Source organism: Oryctolagus cuniculus, chromosome X, assembly GCF_051225735.1.
Source record: "Oryctolagus cuniculus isolate XC-2025 breed Fujian yellow rabbit chromosome X, ASM5122573v1, whole genome shotgun sequence".
Taxonomy (NCBI): domain Eukaryota; kingdom Metazoa; phylum Chordata; class Mammalia; order Lagomorpha; family Leporidae; genus Oryctolagus; species Oryctolagus cuniculus.
This window is the reverse complement of record NC_142888.1, coordinates 77,849,335-77,868,541: the sequence shown is the minus strand read 5'-3', so window position 1 is coordinate 77,868,541 and position 19,207 is coordinate 77,849,335. Positions and strand designations below refer to the sequence as shown.

Here is a 19,207-nt window from a genome sequence, read left to right as displayed (position 1 = left end):
TTGGGCCCCTGCACCAGCCTGGGAGACCCAGAAAAAGGTCCTGGCCCCTGGCTTCGGATCCACCCAGCTCTGGCAGTTGCGGCCATTTTAAATGAAAAAGCTAGAAGTCGCTTAATAGTTATTTTAATATAATCAAAACATTAAGAAGGACTTCAATATACTCAGACACAAGTAGAAATAATGATCTAGTATACTGCCAGAGGATGGATAAAGATTCGTTCTTATAAATTCAAAAACAAACTGTCAGTACAACGTAGCTAAACATATGCATCTCAACTAGACAAAGAGTGGGCAGTTTTCAAAATAATCAGGCTGCAGTCTATTAAATGTTATGAGCCAACTTCTTGATGGTTTATTTGCTGATGTTTTCCCACTTTTTTTGATTATCAGTTCTGTGCAATGCCCTCTTGCTATTTTTTTTGTTTGTTTGTTTTAGAATAACTTCATCCACCAAGTACTGGTATAAACTTTCTTAAAGAAACAAAGGTACTTCTAAAAATAGTATGAACTGAGGCCTGCGCTGTGGTATAGCAGGTAAAGCCACCGCTTTCAGTGCCGGCATCCCATATGGGCACCGGTTCGAGTCCTGGCTGTTACACTTCCGATCCAGCTCTCTGCTATGGACTGAGAAAGTAGAAGATGGCCCAAGTACTTAGGCCCCTGCACCCGCGTGGGAGACCGGAGGAAGTTCCTGGCTCCGGATTGGCACAGCTCCAGCCATTGTAGCCAATTGGGGAGTGAACTAGCGGATGGAAGATAGATAGATCTCTCTCTCTCTGCCTCTCCTTCTCTCTGTGTGTAACTCTGCCTTTCAAATAAATAAATAAATCTTGAAAAAAAAACGTATGAACTAAACAGTGAAAAACTGCCATGAGAAAATCATCACTGAACTCAATAAAAGTAATTTTTAAATTATTTCCAGTCTTGGAATACATATGTGGCTTCTTTTAGTTGAGAGCTGACATTGCATTTACCTTCGATGAGTAGCAAGCTAAAGAAGAGTTAACAGTATAAAGTCAAAGTAGGAGTCCTGGGTGGTATTTCCTGGTATGTGAAGATAATTTTTATCGAGATAAATTATTTTTAATCAAGACTAACAATAAGCAAAAAATTATAATAATTGTGTTAAAACCTAAATATTACAACTCTTGGCCTGCAAGTTTAAATAGCATTTCAGATAATTTGTTAATAAAGTTTAAATAAACTACAATAATACACTATAAAAGGGAAAATCTTGTTTATGTGATCCCTTTGACTAGCTGACAGAATAAAAAAGGAAGAAAATGATCCAACATGGGAAGTGAGATACACAGCAGACCCATAGAATGGCAGATGTCCTAAACAGCACTCTGGCCTCAGAATCAACCCTTAAGGCATGCGGATCTGGCTGAAAAACCCATGAGAGTATTTCAGGCATGGAAAGCCAAGACACTCTGGGGGGGGGGAAAAAAAAACTAAATGAAAGATCTCCGCGAGTGAGATCCCAGTGGAAAGAACGGGTCATCAAAGAAGGAGGTACCTTTCTCTGAAGGGAGGAGAGAACTTCCACTTTGACTATGACCTTGTCTAAATAAGATAAGAGTCGGTGAACTCAAAAGGCTTCCATAGCCTTGGCAGCTCATGACAAGAGCCTAGGGTGATTACTGATGCCATAAACAAGAGTGTCAATTTGTTAAGTCAACAACAGGAGTCACTGTGCACTTACTCCTCATGTAGGATCTTTGTCCTTAGTGTGCTGTACATTGTGATTTAATGCTATAACTAGTACTCAAACAGTATTTTTCACTTTATGTTTCTGTGTGGGAGCAAACTGTTGAAATCTTTACTTAATGTATGCTAAACTGATCTTCTGTATATAAAGAGAATCGAAAATGAATCTTGATGTGAATGGAAGGGGAGAGGGAGTAAAGGGGAGGGTTGCAGGTGGGAGGGACGTTAAGTGGGGGGAAGCCATTGTAATCCATAAGCTGTACTTTGGAAATTTATATTCATTAAATAAAAGTTAAAAAAAAGGGAAAATCTGCAACCAGAGGAGGTATAAGTTATATCAAGTCCACTGTAGGATATATTCTTATACAGGATTATCCTTACTTTTTTTGGTCTCATCCAAATCCAAGTTTTCTGACAGTAAACAAAGAATTTTAATTAGTCATCGAAGAGATGTGAACAATAGAAATGCATTTTAATGGAATGAAAGAGATCATGTAGTGGGGAAAAAAAATAGATTCCAGGGCCAGCACTGTGGCATAGAGAGCTAAACCACTGGCTGTGATGCGGGCATCCCATATGGGCACCAGTTCCTGTCTCGACTGCTCTACTTCCAATCCAGCACCCTGCTGATGTGCTGGGAAGGCAGTGGAGGATGGCCCAAGTGCTTGGGCCCTGCACCCAAATGGGAGACCTAGAAGAAGCTCCTTGTCCCTCACTTCTGCCTGGTCCTACACTGTCCACTGCAGCCATTTCGGGAGTGAACCAATGGATGGAAGATCTCCCTCTCTGTCTCTCCTCTCTATATATAACTCTGGCTTTCAAATGAATAACTAAAAAATTAAAAATAGACACAACACAAAAAATTTCTGAGATACAGTTTAAGTTCATCTATAACAGAACTGGTTAGCAATCTAATATAAATTCTCTAGAGATTTTAAATTTTAAAAGTAAAATTGCTCTTTATGCATTGATTACTATGAATATTTCAATGTTTATATTAATATCAATATATATTAACCTAAAAAGTTGTTATATTCATATGTACTAACATCTAAAACAGATGAAAGATACTACTTTTTTTTTTCTTTTCGACAGGCAGAGTTAGACAGTGAGAGAGAGAGACAGAAAAAGGTCCTCCTTCCATTGGTTCACCCTCCAAATGGCTGCTACAGCCGGTGCTCTATGGCCGGCGCTGCGCGGATCCGAAGCCAGGCGCCAGGCGCTTCCTCCTGGTCTCCCATGCAGGTGCAGGGCCCAAGCACTTGGGCCATCCTCCACTGCCTTCCCCAGCCACAGCAGAGAGCTGGACTGGAAGAGGAGCAACCGGGACAGAACCGGCGCCCCAACCAGGACTAGAACCTGGGTGCCGGCGCCGCAGGCAGAGGATTAGCCTAGTGAGCTGCGGAGCCAGCCGAAAGATACTACTTTCGCATACATCTTGAAGAACAGCAATTAACACAGCTAAAAATTATATAATTTTTATTGCTATTCTTCAACAAGTTATTTAAGGAGACATATAATTTTTAGCTATGTTAATTGCTCCCTTAGCTCTCTATTTGTTGATTTAATTTTAATCAATTACCGTATTATTGAGTACCCACTATGTACAAAGCACAATGCTAGGTGCTCTTTTGTACTGATTATAAAATTATCACAAGAAACAAAATCTATAAAAGCTAACTCTTCCATCAATGTAGTATGAGGCTAGAAAGATTAATTTACATTAAAGGGAAAATGAAATCAAAATGAATAGTAAAAATAGTAAATATAGAGATACTATATATGACAATGTTAAATTCTATGATTATGTATTTAATGCAATTTTTAACACCATAGAAAAATTGATATTGTTGGGGAATCTTCAGAAAAATTAAATATTCTTTTCCTATGATGATAAAGTTGTACAATTCCTTCACCTGCTAGGTAAAAAAGATGGAAACTCAACTATTTTTGTTTTTAAGTTCCACAGAGCAGGTGATGGCTCGCTTCATCAAACTACTTAAACCACAGGGATTATCAACATGCACATTATACTGGAGCAAGAAAAGGATGCATAGTCTCATAAATAGATAACTTTAAAAAGGTCCACTAGAAAAGAATCATAGGAAAAGATTAGAAGGCATGACACAGAAGATTTAAAGGAAGTTATAGTAGAAGAAAAATGTTAACTGGGAACGACGATACATTATAGAAGAGATAGAGATAAGTTATCTTTTCTTAATTCAAAAGTCAGAAATCCAAAGTGCTCCAAAATCCAAAACTTTTGTACTTCATATTTTTGAATTACAGATGTTCCACCAGTAAAGTTAATGTAAATACTCCAAAATCCAAAAAAAGTCCAAAATCTGAAACAATTATGGTCCCAAGCATTTTGAATAAGGAATATTTAATCTGCATGATTTTTGGAATCTAAAAATGTAGCAGCTGTAAGATATGGAATCAACCCAGATGTCCATCAACTGTCGACTGAATAAAGAAATTATTGGATATATACACTATGAAGTACTACTCAGCTGTAAAAAAAAAAAAAAAAAAAAAAAGAAAGAAATCCTGTCTTTTGCAACAAGATGGACACAACTGGAAAGCATTATACGTAGTGAAATAAGCCAGTCCCAAAAAGACAGGTATCATGTGTTTTCCCTGATCCGAGGTAACTAATAGAGTTACCTGAAATGTAATGAATTGGAGTGAAATAGATTTGATGATTGTTTACAACCCTTGTCTCTTCCATTGGGTTAACTATACAATCAATCATTAAGTAAACTGAAAATACATCTTTGTAAAAATTAAGAGTGGGAATGTGAGAGAGAGGAGGAGGAAGGGTTGGAGCATAAGTGAGGGGGCAGGCAGGGCAGAGTGTCACTATGTTCCTAGATCTGTATATATGAAATACATGAAATGTGTATAACTTAAATAAAGTTTTAAAAATGTAACAGTTATGCAAGAAGATACTTAGTGACTATTTGGTTTATTAGCCATCATTCCGACTGTCTCTAAAATGTGGCCTCTGTAATAATCCACATATGTATTTCATAAATTTTAGTGTTATTTTTCAAATCATATTTACATATCTAAATTTGAAACTTCCCAAAATATGGTTACATTATCCATATACATTTATTGTTTTCAATAAATAAAACTGAATACTTATTAAATATATTAAAATTAGGATTCTCTTAATTTTCTCAAAACACAGTAATACCTCAGATCTTTATTATTTCAAAACTATAAATGTAGCAGTATCAGTACATGAAGATGGCAATAATGGCTGACCCTCAGCAATACATGCAACTTTTCCTGTATTGAAAAGCAGGCTTGCAGAGGTAAGCACTTGGTCTAGCTGTTAAGATGTTGGTTGATGCCCAGCTCCACTCCTGAATCCAGCTTCCTGATAATGTGCACCCTTGGGAGGGTGATGGTTCAAGTAGCTGGGTTCCTGCCTCCCACATGGAAGACCCTGATGGAATTTCTACCTCCTGAATCTGGTCCCAATCCAGTCCTGGCCATTGCAGGCCTTGGGGGACTGAGTGAGCAGATGAATCGCTCTCTCTCTCTATCTACCCTCCCCCCTTCCCTGCCCCCTCCTTCTCAAATAAATAAATATTAAAAACCAAGACTTGTCTTGATTTTATACTCATTCACAAAACACCCTCCTACCTTCCAACAACATACATTTGGACAAAGTCTAACCAGAGGGAAAAGTGGCTGTTGACTATGAAACAGACCAAAGTGAACCTGTGACCCTCAAATAATCACACTAAGAAGCAATCATTACATAATAAACCCAATTCTAAGGAGTTTATACATATCCCAAGTAACTCAGAATATGGTAAAAAAATAAAGTATAGTAGATAAATAAGACATTACTTAGAATAAAATACTTACAAAGTAAATTGTGCTATGGTGAACTAAAATGAATACTATCAAGTAAATCAGTTATCTTGACTCAGCATGCACAAATAAAAAGAAATACCAAAGCAATATTAAATATAGTGGCTACATGAGTATTTTCTGTTAGTTGTATGTATAATTTTACACTTCCCTCCTAGGTATTTCCAATGGTCTTCTACAAGTTAGTCCTTTGAAACAGATGTTAAGAAGGCCTTGCTGTTAACTCATAGCTTCATATACTTTATTTGATGATTTTTAAACAACTAGATTTAACAATTATAAAATGTGCCCATTCAAATCTCATTACTGAAAAGAGTACCTGTTCTTCTGCTCTTGCTTCAATAACTGAGCAGCTATCTTCCTCAAATCAGTTACTTCCTTCAAGTCATCATCCTCTTCCTCTGCAAGTAACTGTTCTTTCTCAAATCTGAAAGGTGACACAAACATGGTTATTCAGAAAGTAAGGCAGACTGTATTTGAGTCTGGCGTATAGAAATACAAGCAATTTTTAATATTATGTGGAAACCAGAATCATTTTATCCTTGTATTTAAAATACTAAAAAAATAAGGAATGTCAAAGGAAAACATATATAGGCTCTCTACTTAATATGAAATGTGGCATACTGGCTTTTTTTGCATTTTTAATCATAATTTTATCATCTAAGATTTTAAATTAGTTTTTAACAAGTATTTTTTTCTTTAAAAAATGTATTTATTTATTTGAATGACTGAATTACACAGAGAGAAATCTTTCATCTGCTGGTTCACTCCCCAGATGGCTGTAATGGCCAGCTGGGAGCCAGAAGCTTCATCCGAGTCTCCCACATGGGGTGCAGGGACCCAAACATTTGGGCCATGTTCTAGTGCTTTCCCCAGGCCATTAGCAGGGAGCTGGATTGCAAGTGGAGCAGCTTGGACACGAACAGGCACCCTTATGGGATGCCACCATGCAAGATGGTAGCTTTACCTGTTACACCACAAGCTGGTTCTCATAGATACAATTCTTTTTCTTTTCTTTTCTTTTTTTTCTTTTTTTTCTTTTTCTTTTTTTTTTTTTTTTTTTTTTTTGACAGGCAGAGTGGACAGTGAGAGAGAGAGACAGAGAGAAAGGTCTTCCTTTTCTGTTGGTTCACCCTCCAATGGCTGCTGCGGCCGGCGCACTGCGCTGATCGGAAGCCAGGAGCCAGGTGCTTCTCCTGGTCTCCCATGTGGGTGCAGGGCCCAAGCCATCCTCCACCTCACTCCTGGGCCACAGCAGAGAGCTGGACTGGAAGAGGAACAACCGGGACAGAATCTGGCGCCCCGACTGGGACTAGAACCCGGGGTGCCGGTGCCATAGGCGGAGGATTAGCCTATTGAGCTGTGGCGCTGGCCCATAGATACAATTCTAACATATAATGATATTCCAATCCTCCTTCCCTCTCCCTCTCCCTTCTTTTCATTTTTGAGATAACATATTTTAAAATTATGTTATGGTAAAAAGGCTTCATAAACTAAGTTTAACAAGTAAAAAGCAAATCGACCCTAGTTTAGTGGGAATGTAGGAAAAGGCTATGAATAACAATTGAAGCTCATGAGAGTATTTCAGGCATGGAAAGCCAAGACACTCTGGCAAAAGATCTCTGCGAGTGAGATCCCAGTGGAAAGAACAGGTCATCAAAGAAGGAGGTACCTTTCTCTGAAGGGAGGAGAGAACCTCCACTTTGACTATGACCTTGTCTAAACAAGATAAGAGTCGGAGAACTCAGAGGGCTTCCATAGCCTTGGAAACTCATGACTGGAGCATAGGGAGATTACTGATGCCATAGACAGGAGTGTCAATTGGTAAAGTCAACAACAGGAGTCACTGTGCACTTACTCCTCATGTAGGATCTCTATCCTTAATGTGCTGTACATTGAGATTTAATGCTATAACGAGTACTCAAACAATATATTTCACCTTGTGTTTCTATGGGGGTGCAAACTGTTGAAATCCTTACTTAATGCATACTAAACTGATCCTCTGTAAAAAAAAAAAAAAAAAAAAAAAAAAAAAAAAATTATCAATTCCCAACTTGACTCTCACTGGGATTAAACATGACAACAGGTCTGCTCTGATTTCATCATCATTTAAAAAATCATCTATTATTTTTCACTTTATGTTTCTGTGTGGGAGCAAACTGTTGAAATCCATACTTAATGTATACTAAGCTGATCTTCTGTATAATAAGATAATCGAAAATGAATCTTGATGTGAATGGAAGGGGAGAGGGAGTGGGAAAAGGGAGGGTTGTGGGTGGGAGGGACGGTATTGGGGGGAAGCCATTGTAATCCATAAGTCGTACTTTGGAAAATTATATGCATTAAATAAAAGTTTAAAAAAAAAAAAACCATTGAATAGAAAAAGATAACCATTTCACCCATACACAGTTAATTCTAAAGTAATCATTAAAACTATAGTCATACTGGCTATATGTAACATAATTAATGGCTAACAAATAATGGTGAACTACATAATCATTTTTAAATTTTTGAAATGTGGAATGGACATAGCAATTCAACAATGCATATTCCCCCACCTGGAATGCAGTAAGTAGTACAAAACTCGATGTTGCCTGTCTTTATAAATAAATATAAAATAGTATGAAAATTTCTCATTTTATTGAGACATCTGCTCATATCAGTTTATTCATTCTGATTTTTAAAAACTACGTAAAATGAGTAAAGGAAATATAAAATAGGTTCAAATCTGCCAGAAGTTGCTAATTAAGACTTTTTTTTTCATTCAAAAGTAACATAGAAGTTTTAAAATACCAAAATCTATTCATTCAATCTTTAAGGAACTTCATTAAAAAATATCAAAACATGAGTCTTTAGTGTCTGCTAATACTAACAGATAGAATCATAAAGGAGAGAACAATCCAACATGGGAAGCAGGACACACAGCAGACTCATAAAATGGCAGATGCCATAAACAGCACTCTGGCCTCAGAATCAGCCCTTAAGGCATTCGGATCTAGCTGAAGAGCCCATGAGAGTTTCTTAGGCATGGAAAGCCAAGACACTCTGGCAAAAAAAAAAAAAAATGACCTAAATGAAAGATCTCCATGAGTGAGATCCCAGCAAAAAGAACGGGCAGGAGATACCTTTCTCTGATGAGAGGAAAGAACTTCCACTTTGACTATAGCCTTGTGTAAATAAGATCAGAGTTGGAGAACTCCAGAGGCTTCCATAGCCTTGGCAGCTCATAACAAGAGCCTGGGGCGATAACTGACGTCATAAATAAGAGTGTCAACTGTTAAATCAACAACAGGAGTCACCATGCAATTACTCCCCATGCAGGATCTCTGTCCTTAATGTGTTGTACTATGTGAATTAACGGTATAACTAGTACTCAAACAGTACTTTATACTTTGTGTTTCTGTGTGGGTGTAAACTGTTGAAATCTTTACTTAGTATATACTAAATTGATCTGTATATAAAGATAATTGAAAATGAATCTTGATGTGAATGGGATGGGAGAGGGAGCAGGAGATGGGATGGTTGTGGGTGGGAGGGAGGTTATGGCGGGGGGAGCCACTATAATCCAAGAGTTATACTTTGGAAATTTATATTTATTAAATAAAAGTTTTAAAAAATGAGTCTTTATATGTTTATCATATATTACAATATTACATGCTCTAGTGACTCTCAAGTTTAGACAACTGTCCTCTTTAGACAGTGGAGAAAGAATGAAATCTAGAGTGCACAAAACAAAGTAATGTACCTTCTTACACAGCATCAGAGATGTTCAACTAAATACTGCTTAGAAAGCTTCCAATGTAGGGAATTGTGGCATACCAGGTAAACCCACTACCTGCAACACTGGCAACCCATATGGTACGGGTTTGTGTTACAGCTGCTCCACTTCTGATCCAGCTGCCTGCTAATAGCCTGGGAAAGGAAAGTGTAAAGTGGCCCAAGTGTTTGGGCCCCTGCACCCACATGGGAGACTCAGATGAAGATCCTCCCTTCGGCCAGGCCCAACCCTGGCTATTGCAGCCATCTGGGGTATGAACCAGCAGAGAAAGATATCTCCCTCTCTCTACCTTTCTCTCTCTCTCTGTGTGTGTGTGTGTGTCTGTCTGTCTGTCTCTCCTTCTATCTGCAACTCTGACTTTCAAAATAAACGAATCTTTAAAAAAAAGTCTCCAATGAATTCATTTGCAGGAAGCATTAACAGAGAAACTAGAGAAAATGTTTGGGTATCAGTGAAAGCTAGATTGACAGCCTGGGAACTAATGTACACTAGCTAAATGGCTTTAGCTATGAAACTTCGGAGTCACTGAACTTCACCTTCCTCACCTGTGAAAATGGGGACACTATCTACCTATTAGGACTTCTGTGAAGAAATAGGAAACATGAGAAAGCACATAGCACTGATCCCGGTACATGGTGAATATTCAACAAATGTTCCTTCCTTCCTCTGGCAGCCATGGAGCAACTTCAAGGAGTGACTGAAAAGATGTGGTAGGCCATATTCCATCATGCCATAAGATGAATGATACGGAAAAGAACCAAAGCAAATTTTTTTAAAGATTTATTTATTTATTTGAAAGTCAGAGTTACACAGAGAGAGGAGAGGCAGAGAGAGAGAGAGAGAGAGAGAGAGGTCTTTCATCCGCTGGTTCACTCCCCAAATGGCCGCCACAGCCAGAGCTGCACTGATCCGAAGCCAGGAGCTAGGAGCTTCTTCCGGGTCTCCCATGCGGGTACAGAGCCCTAAGGACTTAGGCCATCCTCTACTGCTTTCTCAGGCCATAGCAGAGAGCTGGATTGGAAGTGGAGCAGCCAGGACTTGAACCAGCACCCATCGGGATGCCAGTGCTTCAGGCCAGGGTGTTAACCTACTACACCAGAGCGCTGGCCCCCAAAGCAAATTATTTTAATAAAATATGATGGCAAATTCCTTTAAATTGCCATAACCAGTTTGACAAAATGAAAGTGCATCAGATTCAAACACCTGGAACTCAATTGTTTGAAACACCAGATCTCAGTTTCCTTATTGTAAAAGAGTATCAAAATCATCTATTTTAAAGGGATGTTAAAAATAGCTCAAATGAAGCAATGTATATGAAGGCACAGTCCTCCTCAGTAATGATAACAGAAGACATGATTATTATACTTCAGGGGGAAAAGATAGTGTGTATCTTACACTCAACTCAAATGCTTACTATAAATTTGAGCTTTATTAAGGAATACAGAAAACTAAAGTATTTACAAATGAACTATCTAAAGATAACAAGTACATGAACAAAGATTTACATTAGATATTCTTTCCAGTAGGTATATCTAATGAATAGTTCAAGAACTTATAAGTAACATTTTAAGAAATTGTACGTATTTACCTTTTTTCATCTCCCAATTCTTCATTTTTCTGAGATTTTTCAGAACATTTTTCTTTTCCCTTACATAAAAGAAAGTTATAATTTTAAATTGTATAGTCAACTTTTATAAGATCAAGGAAAACATGCTCTTAAGTATTAAAGGATCTATTTACCTTAAGGAAAGAAGCAAGCGATCCAATACGTGCATCTCCTTGTTCGGGAACTGCAACATCTTCTGTGCTGGGGTCAATAAAATCATATACCTCCTGGTCTAAGTATAGATTAATATTTATTAGAAAACATAAATAGTAAATGGTATGCTTTGACACTACAGTGTTCAGAATAAAAGTGTGTTTTCCCCACATAAGAGTAGGCTAAATACTCTGTTAAATTTTCAAAGCTCATTTTTAATGAAGGCTGTGCATATATAATACAAATTATAGACACCATACAAATTACCTTTCTGACAATCAGGTTTACTTCCTACTATGTGACTATCATTTCTTGATATCTGTTCTCTATTTGATTCTGAGACTTGAGAGTGAAGGCTGATTGTATCATCATCTGATGGCTGAAAGGAGTAAGCAAAAAGTATAAACCAGGCATTTTAAACACATGATAAAGATCATGTTGCTTTAATTTCAGACATGAATTATTAAATACCTGCTTTAAAACTCCAGTTTTCAAACCAAATATTAATGTTAATGTTTACTGTTCTGTTTTTTAAAATCTGCATGTACTTTTTTATATGAAGTCATAAAATATAAAGGTGATCATATTTCATGTAAAATAAAAAGTTAAGTGTGTACAAGTATCTACCTCAATGCTCTAATGAAATTCTAAAATGAAATAAATGAGTAATAGAAACTACTCACCTCCGTTGTAGATAATCGTTTCTCTCCATTGTCACTTCCGATTCCAGAATCAGGGCCATGATTCTTATTTGGATAAAAATCTTCCATACTATAGAAATAGAAATCCTAAGAGCAGTTAGGTTTTCTTCTTAAATAGATAATGCACACTTGACCTAAAATTTCCATAGGTAATACAGAAAATATTCTTTGATATCTAATATCCTTAAGAATAGGAGCAAGAAAATATCAGAAATCTTATTTCAAGATATTTTATTCATGTCATCCACAAAAATGTTTTGTTTCTTGTGCTTTGATGCAAAGTCTCAATTATTAACAATAAACTATTATTTCTTCTGAGATTCATAAAAGCAGACTGCCCAGCTAGAAAATTATTTTGATAAAGACATATTTTCATCTTGGTTTTACCAATTTCATCACAGGTCTTTGAAATACTTTTTTAAATATAATTTATACAAATTCCCCTTCATTAGCTCTAAAAATATTCCCTAGTTACATAACAATTAAGGAAATGGACAACATGTGAAAAAAAAAGTTTGGAAAACACCAAATACACAACTGTTTTGGTGTGAGGCTACAGTTTTCCTTGCGAATTCCTGAATTAGAAAGTATGCCACCCAGGTAGCAGAACTATTTCTCACTTTAATTTGCAAATTTACCACAGTCTACTCTGGCTGCTAATTATGTGAGAAGTGCTATGCTAAGTTTTTATCTATGTTTCTTGTGAAAACACTAACTGGTGGTGTTTTTCATTTTATAGATGAGGAAACTGAAGCTGGGAAGGATTACCTAAGGGCATGCAACTTGCCAACAGGAGTAAAAATTTGATACCTGGGTATCTAGCATGAAAATCCCTAATCATAATCACTGTGTTGCAATTCTTCCCCTAAATACAGTTTCAGGCTAAAAATCTGACTTGTACTTTACAGAAGTCAATAAAATTTAGGGAAGTACCCACTAAGAATCAGGCACTATGCTGAATGCCTGAGATGAAAAACTGCATTCAAAGGGCTCTGAGCCCTCACTACTGAGGGAAAATAAATTTTTATGTTTTGAAGCCTATGGCAAAGGTAAATACAAACTCAAATTCGGCTTGTTATTACAAATGCATAATATAGTGATCAAAAAAGTAAATTAGCAGTTGCCACTTGCTGAGAAATTAATATTTCTGTTGTACAATGTCAAGCATTTACCTTTCAACTACTAAAACCTTAATAATTACTTTCTGAGATCTCAAATGTATTCTAGAATTCCAAAATTCCAGAGTTCATTCTTTGATACTGATATTTAGCTTAAGCTCATTACTGATTTTAAAATTGGGCCAAATTAGCTTGTTATACTCAGTACATTCAAGATTAATAAGCATCATTACCAAAGGGAGGACACTGGCAGGTTTGGAACACATGTTAAGACACTGCATGGACACCTGCATCCCATACTGAAGTGCGTGGGTTGTAGTCCCAGCTCCACTTCTGATTCCAGCTTCCTGCTAATGCACAGCCTGGGAGGCAACAGATGATAGCTCAAGTACTTGAGGTCTCTGTCACATACATGGGAAACCCAGATTGAGTTCTAGGCCCTCGGTTTCCACCAGGTCCAACCTCAACTGTTGTGGGCATTTGGGGAACAAATGAAGCAGATAAGAGATCTCTCTCTATCTCTGTCTCTATCTCTAGCTCTCTGCCTTTAAAATGAAGATAAATAAATAAATTTTAAAACTTTTGTAAAAAGAGAGAAGACAATAATCACCATCTAATAAGACTGTAAGAATATTATATTACCTGTCTGTGAGAGGCTGGGAGGGCATTCTTTTACTTAAAGATGGAAGATCCAGGGAATCTGGTTTCTTATCCATTCTGCAACATGCTTGGATATTTAAGTACTTAAATATGTGTACTTTACCCTTTAAGCATATCTGTCAAGAATGAAGTAATTTAATTATATGATTCAAAACATAAATGGCATATATCAATTTATTTCATAATCTCAAATCATGTTGAGATATTACAAACTTGATTACTACTTTGCATATTTAAATAATTTGTACTTCTGACACTATGTGGAAAAAATTGACAATACAGACATCAACTAAAATTCTATTGTCACCTCTGTTATTTGAAAAAAAGTTAATTTTTCTATATTGCATTACAGTTTTCTTATTAAAAGCAAAATACACAAACCAACTAATAATATAAAATTTACACCTCATGAAAGTTGCCTTTATTAGAAAAACTGAAAAGATATAGAAGTGTATTTATCAGTATGGTAAGAACAGAACAAATAATCCATGTAATTCTTTTAAAGTAATCTCATCAGTACTAAGATGTTTCATACAAATACTGAAAGAAGGCTGATATAAAAGCTTAATAAAGGTTACTTACATAAGAATGATATCAAATATTTCTTAAAAATTCTAATAAAAATGTTTTGTTTTATGGGTTCATATAACCTTATCTTACACAAAAAAGGAATAATGCAGTAAGATAATTACATTAAAAAGCAATTATCATTCCAGATGAAAAGAAACAGTTTCTTAGATAACTAAAAGATACACTGTTTGACATAACCACTAAAAGATTTTATTTAAAAGAAAACCGACAGGGCCAGCACTGTGGTGCAGCGGGTTAATGCCCTGGCCTGAAACGCTGGCATCCCATATGGGCGCCAGTTCTAGTCCCGGCTGCTCCTCTTCTGATGCAGCTCTCTGCTATGGCCTGGGAAAGCGGTGGAGGATGGTCCAAGTCCTTGGGCCCCTGCACCCGCGTGGGAGACCCAGAGGAAACTCCTGGCTCCTGTCTTTGGATCAGCACAGCTCCAGCCTCTGAGGCCAAATGGGGAGTGAACCATCAGATGGAAGACCTCTCTCTCTCTCTCTGCCTCTCTTCTCTCTGTGTAACTTTTTCAAATAAAAATAAATCTAAAAATAAAATAAATAAAAAAACTCGTCTAATAATTAAAAAAACAAAAATGTTTGATCTATTAGTATATAAATAACCAATTTAAATATACCAAAAAGTACACTACTTCTTGTCTAAACTAAATAAAAATTTATCTTTCAGGCCACTATGGCATAGTAGTCTAAGCCTACGCCTGTGGCACTGGCATCCCATATGGTCACCAGTTTGTGTCCTGGCTGTTCCTCTTCCGGTCCAGCTTTCTGCTTACAGCCTGGGAAAGCAGTCGAAGATGGCCCAACATGCATGGGAGACCTGGAAGAAGCTCCTGGCTGCTGGCTTCAGATGGGCCAGGCAATTTGCATAGTGAACCAGCAGATGGAAGACCTTTCTCTCTCTCTCTCCCTCTCTGTCTGTAACTCTACCTCTCAAAGAAATAAATAAAATCCTTTAAAAAGATTCTCTTTCATTACAAAACTAAATACTAATGAATTATTTTCTTTTATAAAGTTTAACTTTTATCAGAGTAATTCATTCACATAGCTTTAAAAGTCAAGCAGAATCACAAAGCTGATAAGAAAACAATCTCCCATTTGAATCCTTTCAATCTCCAAAACCAAATTCTCATTGGTTTTCTGCTATTTACTCTAATTTTTAAATAACATACTTCTACTGATTTTTTAAATTTTAAATTATTGATTTTATTTACCAAAATCTCACTAAAGAAGATGAGGATAGGGCCGGCGCCGCGGCTCACTAGGCTAATCCTCCACCTTGCGGTGCCGGCACACCGGGTTCTAGTCCCGATCGGGGCGCCAGATTCTGTCTCGGTTGCCCCTCTTCCAGGCCAGCTCTCTGCTGTTCCCTGGGAGTGCAGTGGAGGATGGCCCAAGTGCTTGGGCCCTGCACCCCATGGGAGACCAGGATAAGTACCTGGCTCCTGCCATCGGATCAGCGCGGTGCGCCAGCCGCAGCGGCCATTGGAGGGTGAACCAACGGAAAAGGAAGACCTTTCTCTCTGTCTCTCTCTCTCTCACTGTCCACTCTGCCTGTCAAAAAAATAAAAATAAAAAAAATAAAAAAAAGAAGATGAGGATCGATCTCTTATATCATCACTACTACCACCTCCACTATCTCCTTCCTCAACCCTGATCAATTCACACTAACATCCCTTCCCTCTCTTCAGAAACATAGCATGAAGTTAAAGAGCAGTCATACTGCCTGAGCTTGAATCCTGGTTCCATTGTATGCTAGTCAGACAACACTGAAAAAGTCATTTCTTTCTCTGCCTGTTTCTTCATATGTAAAATGGGATAATGACATAACTGTTTCATAAGGTTGATATAAAAATTAAATCAGTTAATATATGTAAAGCATTTTCAATAGTTCCTGGAGTATAACACTATATAAATATGTTCTATTATTATATCTATGTTGTCATTCTTCAACAAATCAAAATCCAGAATTTACATTACCATGACCAACAAAATACTCACAGAACAGCATAAAGTATGGTTACATTTTCTTTCTCCTATTTTTAAAAAATTTTTTTCCTAAAGTGAATAATGGCCCAATGTATATTTACCTATTACTAATTCTTGACTCCGACTGAACTGTAAAACATCTCTCCATATGGACAAAAACATGAAGTTCATTTACTTTCTTTTCTTCTTCTTCTTTTTTTTTTTTTTTTTTTTGGAGACAACTGCAAACTGGTTCCTCTCTAAGCCTATGCATACCTATTAATCTTGAACATGAAGCATTCCCCTTTTTCAGTTTATTCCCTTATTTTGGTACAGAACATTCTCTGCTAGCTTCCTAAGAAAGGGCTCATGGGTGTTAACATTTCTGATCTTGCACTTTGAAACCTTTTCTCCCTCATGTTTGACTGAGGGTAGGAAGCAGGAAATACTCCCTCAGTCTCTGAAGACATCATTCTAACAGCTGCTAGCTTCCAGGGATGCTGTTGAGAAGTCACTCTGGTTACCACTCAAAGGAGTGTACTCTATTCCCTGCCCTCCTGATTTTTTCCCCCAGCTTCATTGAGACAAAACTGGCAAATGAAAATTCTATACATTTAGCATATACAACATGATGTTTTGATATAAGTACACACTATGAATCAATCAAGTGGATTGACCTATCGATCACTTCACAGTTACCTTTTGTGTGTATAGTAACAATACTTGAGATCTACTCTCAGCAAATTTCAAGTATATCACACAATATTAATAATAATCAGTATGGAGAGCATCAGGTCTCCAGGACTTCTTCATCTTATAATTGATGAATGGTACCATTTGATCAGTTTTTTCCCACTGCCCCAACTCCTAGGAACCATCATTCTATGCCACAACCATGAGTTCAGCTTTTTTTTTTAAGACTCCACATATAAGTGAGATCATGCAGTACTATATACACATTAATCCCCCCCCTCCACGCATTGTCTCTATCCTTTCATCTGTTGACAGATACTGAAAGGGTTGTCATATCTTGACCATTTTGAATAATGCTGCAATTAACATGGGAATGCAGACATCTCTTTGAGGCACTGATTTCTTTCCTTGGTATCTTGCAACTGACAGCAAGAAATGTATATTTGATCTTGTTGCCTCTGCCTGGCATATCGCTTCTAAAATCCTTGAAATCTTTTAAATGATAAATATTGTTCTGAATGCTAATGAGATGACTGGAGAACTGCAGCTCCTGGACAGCCTCAGGATTGGGGACTGTTGGCCAGGGTAATCAACCAAGAGGATTAAAACTCGGGGGTCGGGGGGCGGCACTGTGGCGCAGTGGGTTAACACCCTGGCCTGAAGCACCGGCATCCCTATAAGTCCCAATTCTAGTCCTGGCTGCTCCACTTCCAATCCAGCTCTCTGCCATGGCCTGGGAAAACAGTAGAAGATGGCCAAGTCCTTGGGCCCCTGCATCCATGTGGGAGACCTGGAAGAAGCTCCTGGCTCCTGGTTTCGGATCGGCGCAGCTCTGGCCATTGTGGCCATCTGGGGAGTGAATCAGTGGATGGAAGACCTTTCTCTCTGTCTCTACCTCTCTCTGTGACTCTGTCTTTCAAATAAATAAAAAATAAATCTTAAAAAAAAAAAAACTCAAGGGAGGGGAGAATAGCTTGAATAGACTAAATTGATCACAAATGGGCAATGATTTAACAATTCATGCCTATGCAATGAAGCCTCCATAAAAACAAAAACAAAAACAAAAACACCCAAAAGACAGGGTTCAGAGAACTTCCCAGATTGCTGAACATACTGCAGGTCAGCAAATAGTGATAATGTCTGGAGGATCATGGTGAGCCCAGGAAGAACATGGAATCTTCATATTCCCCCTTACATACATTGCCTTATATATCTCTTCAATCTGGCTATTCATTTGTGTCCTTAGAAACAATTTTTGTAATAAATTGGCAATAGTAAGTTAAGAGTTTCCAGAGTTCTAGCTGCTCTGGCAAAGTAACTGAACCCAAGGAGGAGGTTATAGAAACCTGGATTTATAGTTAATCATGGGTAATCTTGTGGGACTGAGTCCTAAAACTGAGATTTGATACAATCTCCAGGTTGGTGGTATCAGAACTGAATTGAATTACAGAACATCCAGTCAGCAGCTACTGACGAATCACTTAACACTATGAGGAAATTCACATTTTATTTCATTTTTAAAGATTTTATTTATTTATTTGAGAGGTAGAGATACAGACAGTGAGAGGGAGAGACAGAGAGAAAGGTCTTCCTCCCGTTGGTTCATTCCCCAAATGGCTGCAACGGCCAGAACTGCGCCAATCCGAAGCCAGGAGCCAGGAGAAAGCTAGATTGGAAGAGGAGCAGCCGGGACTAGAACAGGTGTCCATACAGGATGCCGGCACCTCAGGCAGAGGATTAACCTCCTGCGCCATGGCACCGGCCCCAAAATTCACATATTGTGATAACCAGAAGTGTTCTGTACTGAGAGTCAGAATAGGAAAAATACTTTGGTTTGTTCTCTCTTAGATATATGCCCAGAAGTGGGATTGTTGGACCATATGGCAATTCTATTTTAATTTTTTGAGGAAGCTGCATACTGTTTGCTGCACTGGCTATACCATTTCACATTCCCACAAATGCTGTACAAATATTACCTTTTCTCCACATCCGGGCCAACATTTATTATCGTTTGAGATAATAACCATCCTAACAGGTTTGAATAATACCTTACTGTGGTTTTAATTTGCATTTCCCTGGTGATTAGTGAAGTTGAGCATCTTTTCATATAGCTGCTGGCCATTTGTGTATCTTCTTTGAAATAATGTCTATTTAGGGCCTTTGCCCATTTTCTAAATGGAGTTACTTGTTTCTTTGCTGTTGAGTTGCATGAGTTTCTTACATATTTGGGACATTAAGCTCTTATCAGATATACAGTTTACAAACACAGGGAACTTCAAAAATTTCATGGGAAAAATGGAATTAAAAGATGAGCTTATTTTAGTTTGAAATTTTTTGAA

The 19,207-nt window shown here is 37.5% G+C and overlaps 1 protein-coding gene across 7 annotated transcripts in view; it reads right to left on the bottom strand.

Annotated features, from left to right (window-relative positions):
* LRCH2 (leucine rich repeats and calponin homology domain containing 2) overlaps nucleotides 1-19,207 on the bottom strand; it is a 134,572-nt gene that overhangs the window by 44,227 nt on the left and 71,138 nt on the right. For all 7 annotated transcript variants that reach the window (XM_051827272.3, XM_051827276.3, XM_051827277.3 and 4 more), the window contains exons 6-11: nucleotides 13,600-13,733; nucleotides 11,822-11,909; nucleotides 11,406-11,517; nucleotides 11,120-11,217; nucleotides 10,968-11,026; nucleotides 5,921-6,028 (exon numbers count right to left, since the gene is read on the bottom strand). In XM_051827272.3, coding sequence (XP_051683232.1) covers nucleotides 5,921-6,028; nucleotides 10,968-11,026; nucleotides 11,120-11,217; nucleotides 11,406-11,517; nucleotides 11,822-11,909; nucleotides 13,600-13,733 — 599 coding nt within the window. The remainder of the gene's footprint in view (nucleotides 1-5,920; nucleotides 6,029-10,967; nucleotides 11,027-11,119; nucleotides 11,218-11,405; nucleotides 11,518-11,821; nucleotides 11,910-13,599; nucleotides 13,734-19,207) is intronic.